Here is a 14,990-nt window from a genome sequence, read left to right on the forward strand (position 1 = left end):
TAAAAAAATTTCAGAGCTGAACTACATTATATCCAAGTGAAATTAAATTAAACTGAACTGCTAGAAACAAAAATCAGTATAAAAAGTGTGTCTAATTCTGGAATTCCTTAAAATTATTGTCGAAAATATAAAATACAAACACAAATAAATGCATTAATAGTAATAAAATTCATCTAAAAGATATTTTTTGCTTGAAAAATGAATGACCGATATTCACTTAGTTATTGCTATTTTACAAAGTAATATATTACTGCAGTGTTTTCATTAAGAATAAGGAAGCCCTGTAAAATAACACAGGGACCACCAAAGAGGCATCTCACTGTAGGGAGAAGACCAAAATATTTTAGCACGTGTCAAATCTCTCTAAGTGTTAGGAACATAGTTCTGTAAATTATTACGATATTCTCTTGGTGCATTAAGTTATTTATTTAATGAATTCATCTGACACTCCTGTGTTATGCATTACAGCTCAACACGATGGGAATATCACCAAGTGGCACGAAGCCTTTTTCCAAAAACCAAGACCATATTTTACAAATGAAGGCTTTCCAAATCCATCATGTCCAGATGGAACAAACCGCTTTTTCAGCAAGCAGGAGGTGTACGTCATTGGCGCTGACAATACCTGTGCGCTACAGGACAATAAAGACAAATTCTGCAACGGACCTCTGAAGCCAAGAAAACAGTACTTGTAGGTTTATCGGATTTTTCTGACAAAGAGAAATATTATTATTATTTTTAAATAAATCTAATTTATTCATTGATGACCTATGTAACATGGCTATAGTCAACCTAAGACTATAAGCATGGATACTTTCACAGCTGTTTATTTTAAAAAGTGCTAATGAATAATGTTTTCTGTGGATGGCTTGCATGTGTTGAATTTTGGAGGTAAATGTATAACCATGCAAGAACCCTTTTTGTTTTTCTATTGCTCTCACATATTTTATACAAAAATTGTATCCATAAATAATCGTGTTATTTGGCTCTTTTGTTCATACATAATATTTATTTTTCCAGGTGACCAGCCTTGTGTAACCTTTCTGTAGGGGGCTAAATTTAGTAACAATTGTTTTTGATCCAAGTTCACTGGGCGTCACTGGGAGTCGTGAAAATTTTTCAAGATAGCTCAAATTTACTAAGAGTTGTGTTTGATAGCATCATGTTTTCTGATGGGCTATGCAATCATTTTGAGTCATGTACAATTGAATTTGTGTTGTGCCCAAATTTAGTATATTTGCTCTTCAGCAGCGAGTTCTGCAGAAGCATGTCCAGATAAGTGTGATCTGGGCTGTACTTCTGTGTCTAATTGTGTAAATGAATGGTATAAAGTATAAAAAAAGGGTGGGGTTCCCCCCAAAACTTTATAACTAGCTGCAGGATTTTTGAGTCATCCCTGGTTAAGAGAATTGCTTATGATTCCCCAGTATTTAAATAACCAGCACTGGGCTCAAAAACTAACAAGTGGATAATGACAGAGCAGGGGGACACACTTCACAGGGTCTTCCAGCTAAAACATTACACCCCACCACCCTCCAGTCCGTCCAGGCCCGGGATTCCTCATCAAGTATAAAAAAGAAACCAAATATTCTGACAGATTCTCAGCCAACCCGCATGCTGTTCCCATGGTAGTGGCACCTAATTGGCTGATAGTGACAGCAGTGCAGGAAAAAATGTGGGGCCCCTGTCACTTTCATGAGAAGAGCTATATGTATATACTGTACTTATAGCATGTCTATGTGTGTCAGCTTAGGTGCCTGTTTATGTAGGAATATAGCCAATGTCATTAGGATACAACAGGTTCAACCAGACTCTTGTCTCCTTTGTTACCTCCCTATCCCATTTCCACCACAGCCTTCTGGCCCATATTTCGAGCCTCCTGTACCATTTCCCTCCAGACTTCCCAGCCCCCTGTCAAACCTCCTGTCACTCCAGTTTCTTGCCCCCTATCACTCCAGCCTACTTTATTTCCAGCCTTCTGCTCTGTGTTATCCAAGCCTACTGCCCCCCCATCACTTTAGCCTCCTGTCTTTACGCTATGTAGATATGTATATGTATTATCTGGGTTGTTCCCCTTTTTTATATTCCTATTTAATTTATTTGAAAAATCATTATTTTTATAATAACATTTCCACCTGATGCGAAGACAATGTGGGTCTAATGCTTTTAATCAGGGTTGTACACACATTGGCATGTGCCCATGTATTTGCGCTACCACAGAAACATTCACTGCAAAGTATTTATTTATGTTTATATGTTGATTTTTTTTCCCAGATTTAAATTTCGAGCCACGAATATTAAAGGACAATTTACTGATTCAGAATATTCAGAGGTTGTAAAAACATTAGGTAAGAAATATATTCACATTGCTTGTTCAGTCTCTCACTAAGCCGCTTGGCAAATTCGAAACTTACAGCATAACCCTCCTTTACTTTTCAATAATCGATCTTGATACGATGTCTGAAGAACGGTATTTATTATTCAGTAAAGGGATCACGTATATATGCGATGATTGATTATATAGTGTAATAAGCAGAACGTTGCATAGACATGAAATTGTTGTATTGATGTGAAGTGGCATATACCAGTGAAGTGCGTTGCCTATAGTTGAAGTGAATTGGTAAAACTGTGAACAAACATAAACATGCAATATCAATTTGCACATAGGAAAATGCAAGGTAAACATATGCAATACACATAACATTGTGCATACGGACATGGCATTACATATAAAAGATATATGCTAGAGTGTAACTGGTATTGCTAGTATACATAACTGCCTAAATGGGTTTATGGTGACACAGTTTTGAGTGATAAACTCACCATCGAATGCTGGACCATGTGAGCTGTGTCTGCCTGAATAATGTGAAGACTTTATATGGCCACTAGCATCATCTTTGTATGCTTTGAATGCATTGCTAGCTAGCTAGTTACAGAAAGCTAAGGGGGACAAACTACCTGGTATAGATCTGTGCTGACCACAGGAAGGAGATGATTATGCAAAACACAGAAACAATTGAACACAAAGGAAACTTATGCTGAAGGCATGACATTGCTCAAAAGTTCTATACTAAAGGGTAAATACTGCGCAGGTAATGGCCCCCACACACAGCACAATTTTCAGGCACTTTCTGAGCGATTTTACTAAATCGCTCAGAAAATGCCTGAAAATGCATGTAAATCGCTGTGTATATAGCCCACACAGCGATTTACATGCGCGCCCCCGCCGTTCTGAATCTGCACAAGATTCAGAATGGCCCGGTCAGTCAATTCATAACAGTCGCTCAGAAGCTCCTGCTCATCTCCCGCATGTGTGGCGCGGGGATGAGCAGGGCCATCTGAGCGACTGTCATGCCGGTGACTGTGACTGTCAAGCCCCGCTGCCACCGACCTGGAAGCCCCGCCGCCTGGAAGCCCCGCCGCCGCCGCCGCCTGGAAGCCCCGCCGCCGCCTGGAAGCCCCGCCGCCGCCGCCGCCTGGAAGCCCCGCCGCCTGGAAGCCTCGCCGCCGGAGCCCAGCAGAGACGCTTCCTGGACCTGCCGGGTGCCGCGCCCGCCCTCTGCAGTCAGATGGAAGCTGCAGTGAGAGGACGCGACGCTGGAAGACAACGGAGTTGGTAAGTATATTCTTTTTTTTTTTTTTTACACTGTGCCACCAACGGTTGAGGGGAGAGGGGGATGCCACACTATACCACCAACGATTAAACTTTTTATATGGGGGACTAAAACTATTAAACTGTGTATGCATATATATATATACTGTGTGTATATATATATATATATATATGTATATATATATATATATATATATATATATATATATGTGTATATATATATATATGTGTGTATATATATATATATATATATATACACTATGTATGTGTATATATATATATACTGCGTGTGTATATATATATATATATATATATATTATATATATATATATATATATATATATATATATATATATATATATATATATATATATATATATATAGCGCAGTCTGGGCAGGCACATCCAGAGTAGCCAGCTGCACAATGTCCAGTCGTGACAGATTTGAGATCTCCCGTGCTGAATCTCCCAATTTGAATCTCTGACACAAATCTCTCTGTATGTGGCTCATTGTCTGAAATGAGCCAATTAGTGAAATCTCTTGTGCTGAATCTCCCGTTATGTATCTCTGGCACACATCTCTGCGTATGTAGGGCCCTTTACACATCCCTGCTATCTTTTTACCAAGTACAAGCAGTACTGTAGCACTCAATAAATACATAGCATCAATGGCTTATCTATTATCAGTGCAAATACTAGTCTCTTCAGAGTACTGCATTGTCAGCAGCAACACCACACAAATCCCATCCCCCAAGTTTTGTTGAATGTAAAGTAGGAAAATCGCTTATACCCCTTTCACATCACATCCTTGACCCTGGTTTTTGCCAGGTAGTTATGTCACAGACCCAGATCAAGGTGCGGTGTGAACGCACCACATAAAGCAACCTGGCAATTCGACCCTGGTTATAAGAAGGGTTCAACCCGGGTCGGCCTCTGTGTAATGGGTGAACTGAGTTTAATCTAAAAGTGCCTGAAAGGGGGCTGTCCCCTGATCTTTATCCCGGGTCCGACCCGGGTTTGTGATGTAAAAGGGGTATTAGTGCTCAGCATCTACTGCTCTTTCAGCTAGAAAAAAGGGGACACTGCACATTGGTCTGCTCCTCTTGCCCCTGCATAGCATACACAGCATGGGTTGTTAAAAATCAGAATACATTATTCTAGAAATAATTAATTGATAGCCTTTTTATAAAAGGCCAGTTATGTGTGTAACAAACACAACAAGGATACAGGCAGTGGCGTAACAATAGCCCTGCAGACCCCGCGGTCACGGGGAGGCTCTGAGCATGTGTGGGCGCCAGGGGTCTGTGGGACTATTTATTCGCTTCCCTAGCCCTGCCTTACCCTGCTGGCGGTGCTTGCTGTTGCTGCCGCTGGGTGTGTGGCCGGGACCCGCAGATCTACTTCAAGTTGTCTGCTTTCCCGGCTCTCCTTCTGGCTGGCTCCTGATAATGGCAAAAAAAGCTTACACAAAATATCCGCCCCCTTACAGCAGACACTTTTGAGAATGCTAGCATCCTCAAATATTGGAGCCAGCAGGGACCGCAGACAAGTAGATCTGCGCTGCGGGTCCCAGCCACACACCCGGCAGCGGCAAGCAGCGCCAGTGGGGCAAGGCAGGGTGGGGGGAGGGCGGGCTTTATTTTACCAGGGGGGTGGCTTTATTTTACTGGGGGGGGTGCTGATAATTCTGGCGGGGGCGATGTAATTATAGTTACGCCACTGGATACAGGGAGGTATTCAAAGTGCCGCCGCTATTTCCAACGGGGGAAATAGCGGCGGCTCCCTATTCAATGCTGTCTTTAGCGACAGCATTTAAGCAGGATCACGGGCCTGACTTTAGAAGCTGTCGGGCCCATTCTGCCAATAATGGATTGTCGCGATCCCGGACGCAGATCGACAATCCACAGCCGTTTTCACAGCCACACCCCCTTTGCGTCGATCGGCAGGCGGGACATTGAATCCTGTCTGGCGTTCAGCTGTCGGGCTGACCGCAAACTGGCCAGGATCACGGCTGTCGGCAGGGATCAACAGCCATGATCCTAGATTGAATACCCCCCACGGTATATCATACTGCAGACACAAGGCCATGTTCCATGACAAGTCAGGATAACGTACTGACGTGTATTATTTCCTAGTATGTACCCATTAAAGCTGTTGCATCTACTGTATGTACTTTATATTTCTTTCCAATGATGTAGGCAATTGCATCCACAATAAAATATCTACAAATTAAATCTATTTATTGGTGCTATCTGAGAGATAGCGGGGTGCAAAATACATCTTCCAGAGCCCTCTTTTGTGCCGCACAAGTACATTTTACAGTGGCTTTAAAATACATCAAAGACATTTTAGTGGTATCGTAACAAGTTTTTGAAAATCATTGCCAGTAAAGGATTGAGCACCAATGTTGTATTCATTATGTGCTTTCATACGGTCTAACTACTTAATAGGATAAACCTTGTCTGAGTTACTTCCCTCATCCTTCAGCAAGCAAGACTACTAAATTCCTAGGACATAAATAAAAATCCTGAAAAGGTGTGTTTGTGCATGTGTATATATACTGTATGTATCTATATATATATATATATATATATATATATATATATATATTATCTACATCTGTATATCTATATATATAGATATAAAGATATATAGATAGATAGATAGATAGATAGATAGATAGATAGATAGATAGATAGATAGATAGATAGATAGATAGTAATACAGGGGTGGGGCGGCACTCACGGAAATAATACCAGGACACAGAATCTGCGCTTAACGTTTAAATTTTCCAAATAGAATTTTCATCAGAAGCAAATTCTATTTGGAGAATTGAAACGTTAAGCGCAGATCCCTGTGTCCTGGTATTATTTCCGTGAGTGCCGCCCCACCCCTGTATTACTATTTGGCAAGAAACCAGCAGGAGGGCACCCGGAGGACTTTGCTACAGGAGTGAGAGTGAAGATAATTTGGAACTAAATAAATAAATAGTCTAGCCTTTATCTGATTAAATTGAGGGCAATAACGCTGTAGAACATTTTCTGCCATATTAAATGAGAATTCCACAACAAACTGAAAGTTAGTTTCAGACTGCCTTTTCTGAATGTAACTTAATCATGAAAGGACACTTATCGAAGGTCCTTTGTTTGCTTATAGTTCGTGTCTGATGGTGCATACACATGGTGCGATTTTGATTATGGACGATTTTGACTATGCTATTTCCCTTGATCTCCATGGAGCACCAGAACCACTGATTTTGACTATATTTCCATTGCTTTTTGGACTAGGGCCCTTATTCAGATCTGATCACAGTACAAGTTTGTTCTCAAAATGAGCAAAACCATGTGCACTGTAGGTGCTGCAGGTGTAGGGAAGCCAATCCCGGGGCATTTTTTCAATCCCGGGATTCGGTATTGAAAAATGCTCGATCCCGGGATTGGCTTTCCTAATAGAAAAACACCCTGGCTGCCCCGCATTTACTTACATGCAGGTGCAGCTGGGTTGCCGGGTGCGTGAGTGTATGGGCAGTCAGCTTCAGGAGCCAGGTCATGCTGCGGCAGCGGCTGGCTGGTGCGCTGGCTGGTGCGCTGGCTGGGTGGCTGGCTAGTGCGCTGGCTGGCGCGCTGGCTAGTCGGGAGGGCGAGCGGTGAGGCTTCTTCATACGGCCGGCCATGACCTGCCTGAGCAGCTTGACCTCTGATCTCGTCACGCTGAGAGGTCATGCTGCGCAGTGCTGCTCTGCCTGGGAGAAGCCGGGCAGCATCTCAGACGCTGCCCGGCATTAGACTATGCATGCGAAATCCCGGGATTGGAAACTCCAATCCCGGGATTGAAATCCCAGCCTTTTGGGGGCCAAATCCCGGCATTCCGACAATCCCGGGATTGGCCACCCTATGCAGGTGTAACATGTGCAGAGAGAGTTACATTTGTGTGAGTTATTTTGTTTCTGTGCAGAGTAAATACTGGCTGCATTATTTTTACACTGCAATTTAGATTTCAACACACCCCACCCAAATGTAACTCTCTCTGCACATGTTACATCTACCCCACCGGCAGTGCACATGGTGGTACTTGTGTAATAACTGGGCGCCCGATTTTTGATCGGGTCGGAAAAATCGCGTCGATCGCATCGCGACCAAATCGCATGCGATGCGATCGATGCGATTTTCTATAGGATTCAATGTTAAAATGGTCCTGTTCATTTCCCCACTATCCAAGTGGGCACAGAGTTGATCTTATATAGCGTGGCGAGCGCAGCGAGCCACCGAGCCTGAAGCATGGCGAGGGGACATGGAATACATTTTAAGTAATCCGCGTCCCCTCGCGGAATCGCTGCGCTCGCCACGCTTCGGGCTTGGTGGCTCGCTGCGCTCGCCACACTATATAAAGTCAACTCTATGCCCACTTGGATAGTGGGGAAATGAACAGGACCATTTTGGATAGTGGGGAAATGAACATGACCATTTTAACATTGAATCCTATGGAAAATCGCGTGCATCGCATCCATCGCATCTGATTGTATGCCTTAAGTTAAGGCATACAATCAATCGCATCGGGCGCCCAAATATTACACAAGTACCCACATGGTTTTGTCTATTTTGAGAACAAATTTGTACTGCAATCAGATCTGAATAAGGGCCTATATTTCTGGGCCGGTCTTTGACTATGGACAATTTTGACTATACTAGAACACTAGATTGTATACAGTATAGTTAAAATTGACCTGCCAGCACATTCTATTTTTACTAGTGATACCGACCTCAAGGGACCGCGCACTGGCATTGCAAACTGTATACACACGGCAAAATATGCACTTACTTTTCTTCCTGTGTTGCCTATATAGTCAAAATTGAAAGTACATAGGGCACCATTTGTATGCACATTTAGAATGTCTTCCACATGCCCTGCTCACAGGCATTTCAGGGGTAAATTTACTAAGATGGAATGTTGCCCATAGCAACCAATCAGGTTCTATCTTTTATCTTAAGAAGGTGCTAACTAATGAGGTAGAATCTGATTGGTTGCTATGGGCAACATCCCATCTTCAATAGAACTCCTGTGTTAGTAAATTTACTCCCGAGTGTTCGTTTTAATTAGATTTTTTTATTTTTTCTTGTTAAGATGCAATATTGGAACAAAATGATCATACTGTATCAATCTTACAATGGAGATTAAGAACATAAACATGTGACAAAGTATATTGAGGCTGTTTAATGATCCCTGTGAGCATTAATTTGGATAAAAACGTCATACTCTCATAAATTATCTCCACTAGTCTGATTCCCACATAGATTTTGCTCCCCCCAGGTGTCTGGATAAATAGGAAATTGCCTTGTAGTGAGCTGCTAATAGACTTGCCACAATTGCTGACTACTTCACACCTCCCTAACACCTAATCACTAATACTACTACTGTAAGCTTTTTCACAATACTCAAACAGAGCACAACATAAAAAGTTCCCATTTGGCCCAGTTTTTCTAGACTCAGTTTGGGCCAAAGAATTCTAATGGTAATTTAAATGTTAATTTTAGTACAATGGACTACTGATGCATCTTAATTAAGTCAATTGGTGAAGATAGTTTCCTATAGCGGTTTAACTGTATTTACTACCGGAAATTTTGCAACTGAGTTGTCGTGAGGAAATTCCCTGTCACATGGAAATTTTATTATCTGCTGGAGACAGAAACATTAATAAAAGGCATAAAAGTTATATCAAACATTTTAAGTCTCCTTTGAGGTGTGATTTGCTTCAAGTCCTCATCTCAAGGAGGTAGTACCCTAAAAAATAGTAACATAAGCTGTGTACACACGGGGGGATATATATATATTGCTCAGTGTCTCCTTTTCTCTGGTCGCTGATGAAAAGGAACCTCTGCCGGGGGAGCCGCAGAGGTAATCAGCTGGCGACCAGCGATTAGAATGGGGCTGAAAATGGGAGCGCTCACTCGGCGATTTATCGGCGGGGCACACTCCCATCACTGACAATATGGTCGCCAGCGACCATATTTTCAGTTATTATAGCCCATATTGCTGCCGTGTGTACACGGCTTAAGGGTTATACAGTATAGATTGTAAGCTTGCGAGCAGGGCCCTCCTACCTTTTGACTGTCTATAAAAACCAATCAATATCCCCTTTGTAAAGCGCAAAGGAATATACTGCGCTATATAAGAAACTGTTAATAATAAATAATAATAAATTAAAAAAGTATGTATCTACATTTACCAATGATCATTATGGAGGGTAACCTATTTCCCACACTAAAACATCAGTAGCGAAAAACTTTTCTTTTTTCCTGATGTTTTGCCGGGTGTTTTTTTTATTAGGCTATTCTATTAAAATACAACAGTGTGTCCAACATTTATTTTTATCCAGCCATTCAGTGTGTTTCAAACAATATTCTAAGACAGCAGCGCAATATACTTCAACCCACCCCTATTCTATTGGATCAGCAATCGCGGGTAATAGGATAAAACCTTTGGTTATTCCATTTGTATTTTTTCAGGCGAGCAAAAAGCAAATGGATGGCTACACATTCAACATGGATGTATACCTGTAAAAGTGTAATAAATAAAACAGTCATACCATATACATAGTTGGCTGCCATTAGAAATGTGTTTCTGTACTTAAAAAATCTTGTGGTTTTGTTTTGTTGAGGATTTTAAATATTTAGATTGAAATGAAGATTTCCAGTTTTGGATTGCAAATATTACATGATTTTAATGATTTTTCAAGAAAACCAAAACCAAAGATAAGGATCTTAAATCTGAATTCCGAAACCAAAACACAACAATAAAATTAGATTAAATCCAATGCCTAGAAACTAGACTCCCCATACATCTCTAGTTTCTATAAATACTTAAGCAGTAAAACACAAAAGCAATATTTCTTTTCTGTAGGTGCTGTATTGCACAATCCAGCTTACCTTTATATAAGAATACACAGAGGGCAATACATTGGGCATAGCTGGTCTGGATATTATGAAATATGTTGTATTTGAATGCATTAGTATTTTGATAACATATTAACTGTTATTGGAATTATGAGTTTAATATTTATTTTTTATTTTTTTAGATTCTAAGGGGGAGTTTTTTAAAAGGTTGGAGAAAAGGGAAGTGTAGCAATCAATGAGCTCCTAAGTGCAATGTTAAAGGCTATGTTTAAAAACGTGACAGGAGCTGCTTGTTGGTACTTTACCTCTCTTCACTTTCTCTCTATAAAGTTTGATAAAGCTCACCCCTCAAATGTTATGAATAAAATACTGACGTGAGGAGTGTATACTTCTCCCTTCCTTTTATCCAAATGTTTCTTTCTAGCTGATGGACTGTCAGAAAGGGCTGTAGAAATAATCCTGTCTGTTACGTTGTGCGTACTCTCTGTTATACTTCTTGTGGCAGCAATCTATGCTTTTGCAAGGTAAGTTTTCTTTTTCCTTTTATTATTTCTACTTCATTGACTGACATGTTCTACAAAAATAATACTTTTAATGATTAAATAAGTACTAGGTTCAATTTGGCTCATGTACAGAGATGTGGAGATCCATACTAGGATCCTGTAATGAATTGCACCCAGATCTTATTGCAAATGCAATTAATAATAAATGGGCCCCTTAATGTCACACCATATTCCCATCCCCCGCCCCGAAACCTTATTGGTTAACTTAAACTATTTGTTAATTCAAGCCCTCTTTTCTCAGTATACAATTATGTGACTACTAAGGGTATTCAACTGGTGTACATTTTTTTGCCTAGGCAAAAAATCTGTGAATTTTGATTGCCCTATCCAATTAAAGTGCCTAGGCAAAAAAAATTGGGTACTTGTTTCCTAGCACGGCCACTCCGATTTCCATCGGGGTGGTCGTGTCGGAAAAATTGCGTCGGTCGCATCGCGTGCGATTTGGTCGCATGCGATGCGACCGACGCGACCGACCCGATTTTTTAATTGAATCAAATGTGAATAGGGTCCCTGGGACCAGATTTTACATTGGATTCAATGTAAAATATTCCCTAGACCCCCAAATTTAACACGTAAACCCCACCTCACGATTGACGCCAACCCGAAGCGTGGCGAGCGCAGCGAGCCCGCGATGGGCGGCGGTGCGCGTCCTCCGACCTTTTCATTCCCCTACTATCCACGTTGGCGTGGAGTTGAGAATATAAAGTGTGGCGAGCACAGCGAGCCACCGAGCCCGAAGCGCGGCGAGCGTAGCGAGCCCCGCGAGGGGACGCGTATAACTTCACAGGTATACGCGTGCGCTCGCCTCGCTTCGGGCTCGGTGGCTCGCTGCACTCGCCACACTTTATATTCTCAACTCCACGCCGACGTGGATAGTAGGGGAATGAAAAGGTCGGAGGACGCGCACCGCCGCCCCTCGCGGGCTCGCTGCGCTCGCCACGCTTCGGGTTGGCGTCAATCGTGGGGTGATGACGGGGACATATATAATGTGAAATGGGTCATATTGGCCCATTTCACATTTTTTACTATGTGAGATGGACTTAATCAAGTCCATCTCATTTTGTGCCATTATAATGGCACAAGACCGACGCGATGCTCCCGATTTCAATGTTAAAAATTATTTTAACATTGAAGCCTATGGGGAAATCGGGGGCATCACGCCGGTCGCGTCGGGGCCAATGTTAATGGTCCCGAACGATGCAATGCCCACGATTTTTGCTTTGCCGGCAAAATGGACCTGATTTCAAAGGAAATCGGGTCCATTGTGGGCATCGTGTACCTTAACTTAAAGGTACACGATGCCCAAGATTGTGGCCGTGCTAGGAAACAAGTACCAAAAATTGCCCTGCGCAAAAAAACACGTGAATCCGCAAATCAGCCAAAACCCATTTTTTTCCCGTAATTTTTGCCCCAAAAAAGGAGGAAAAGGCAAAATGACTGAAAGGGTGAAAAATTACTAAAAATCTGACAAAAACACCCACAATTGAATACAATAACGGCAAAAACCCTAGGCTAATTGAATACCCCCTATGTGTCTATCGTTTATTGTTTTAATATGAGTGCGAGCATTGACTACTTTTACTCAAATTCTTCTTTATTTATTTAGTCCATCTGGCATGTAAGTAATTACCATGGAACTTGACTCTTGTTACTCCTTAGTCACAAGTTGGTTATTGCTTTTTTCTTCTATATTCATGTTTTTGTATTGCATGGCCATTTTCTCAATATGAATATTTACAATATTTATACAAAAAATCAATATTAGGTTCTAATAACAGTTCACTATAGTATTTGATGACAAAAATCCAGTATGTAATTGCTTGCATAAAAGCTTTTTCCTGTGTAGAAATGCAAAATGAATATGTTTTTTGTTTTTATTCCTTAGAATCAGGCAGAAACAGAAAGAAGGAGGTACATATTCTCCACGAGATGCAGAAATTATTGACACCAAATTCAAGCTAGACCAATTGATCACAGTGGCAGACTTGGAACTGAAGGATGAGAGATTAACACGGTAAGCATACTCATTTGACAAAACAGTAGTCCAAAAGGTCACCAGCCATGACCTCACCATGGCCTTTACTTGTTTGGAAGTGTTTGTCCTGCCCTTATTTACACAGGTCAGTGATATCCTCTTTCAAAGGCTGACCTGTGTCTTCAAACACTCACAATTAGAGTCTACAGTAGCTTGAGCCATTCTCCTCTTACTGAGGACTAAAGACTGAATTGTATTTAATCTCCACAACAAAACTATTTATATAGGAGTACTCTTTTAACACTAACTAGATTACATGCATACATACAAGTATGGTTGTATCCCCATACTATTGCACCAACTGCATACTAAAATAACAGGACCATCACAAACTGTGTCATATTGTATTGCTACATATGTCATATTGTGTTAAAACACTTAAATCCTGCAATCCTGGAAATACATTTACATTTAACCTGTGATTCAGCAATAGATCAGTAGATCAACTGTAAGATAACACTTTATGAAAAGCTAAGCATTTAGTTTTCATATTTTAAAATGAACAGCACAAGCTTTCTATAGACCGTTACCCCCAGAGCAGCCATACGGTAGTCAGTTGAGCAATCTAATACAATTTGTACTACAGGTGTCGATACAAGATCTCTTCCTGGTCTTGGTATAAGTGAACAAAGTGGAATAGATTACTGTGGTCTGTCAATGACCTCCCCCATGGTCAAAAAGTAGTCCCTGGCTTACTGATATGTGTACCATGGAATCACTTATTGGTTGTTATGGGTTATATTAACTATGATATTACACAAGCATTTAATATTAAGTTTATGGAATTTATATAGATATCAGTAATCTTATTCTCCAAATTGATTAAAAACTGGTGCAATGGTTAGCATTGCTGCCTCACAGCACTGAGGTCATGGGTTCGATTCCCACCATGGCTCTAGCTGTGCAGAGTTTGTATATTCTCCCCGTGCTTGCGTGGGTTTCCTCTGGGTACTCCGGTTTCCTCCCACAATCCAAAAATATACTGGTAGGCTAATTGGCTCCCAACAAAATTAACCCTAAAATGTCTCTGTGTGCGTGTACATGTGGTAGGGAATATAGATTGTAAGCTCCACTGGGGCAGGGACTGATGTGACTGTTCAAATATTCTCTGCAAAGCGCTGCAGAATATGTGTGCGCTATATAAATAACTGGTAGTAATAATAATATTTAATAATAATAAAACACAGACTTCTTCCAAAAGAGGAAAACACAATTACTGTACATTATTTACATACCAAATGAATGTGACTATGAGCATCTATTTGACATATCTAGTGCTTTTTTCCATCATTCATTGAAGGGCCTTAACATTCTACAAATAACAAATATATATATTTATAGAGTAACACAAATGTTTACCTCTTGCTTATAACCTTTGAAAGGTATTAAGTGACATGTTAAACACTATTCAAGAACCTTCCTCTGAACATATTAGTCCTGCTCCATGACCACCTATTGGAAAGGTCATTTCCAGGGCTCTGAGTCATTGACTTCTAATAGATCTGACTAAGCGGGGTTAATGTTGAGGAATGATACAGAACACAGTTATTTGAACAAGAACCTGGTGGGCTGTTAAATAATCTCCTGTACTGTGAGTAAGCACACAAGGCCAGTTTTACTAAAGGATACAGGTTTACAAAACTGTATATTTAGAAAGTAGCACAAGTTACAAGAGCTAGAACTGTAATGAAAACTATTGCATTATAGCTTATATTATTAACAGTATTTTATATAGAGCATACACACTATGCAGTGATTTAAAGAGCATATTTTAGCCAGTGACATCAGTCCCTGCGTCTCTGGAGTATACAATATTATTCCCTACAACATGGGGAAACACATATGCACTAGGATTCTTTTTTATCAGAAACCAATTTATCGGCCAGTATG

At 40.8% G+C, this 14,990-nt stretch overlaps 1 protein-coding gene across 1 annotated transcript in view; it reads left to right on the forward strand.

Annotated features, from left to right (window-relative positions):
• The window catches only part of PTPRQ (protein tyrosine phosphatase receptor type Q), a 300,600-nt gene that overhangs the window by 259,796 nt on the left and 25,814 nt on the right, over positions 1-14,990 (forward strand). Inside the window, exons 51-54 of the mRNA XM_083182313.1 lie at positions 469-691; positions 2,275-2,348; positions 10,927-11,026; positions 12,951-13,079. Coding sequence (XP_083038439.1) covers positions 469-691; positions 2,275-2,348; positions 10,927-11,026; positions 12,951-13,079 — 526 coding nt within the window. The remainder of the gene's footprint in view (positions 1-468; positions 692-2,274; positions 2,349-10,926; positions 11,027-12,950; positions 13,080-14,990) is intronic.

This window comes from Crinia signifera, chromosome 4 (assembly GCF_055691185.1).
Source record: "Crinia signifera chromosome 4, ASM5569118v1, whole genome shotgun sequence".
Classification (NCBI taxonomy): Eukaryota; Metazoa; Chordata; class Amphibia; order Anura; family Myobatrachidae; genus Crinia; species Crinia signifera.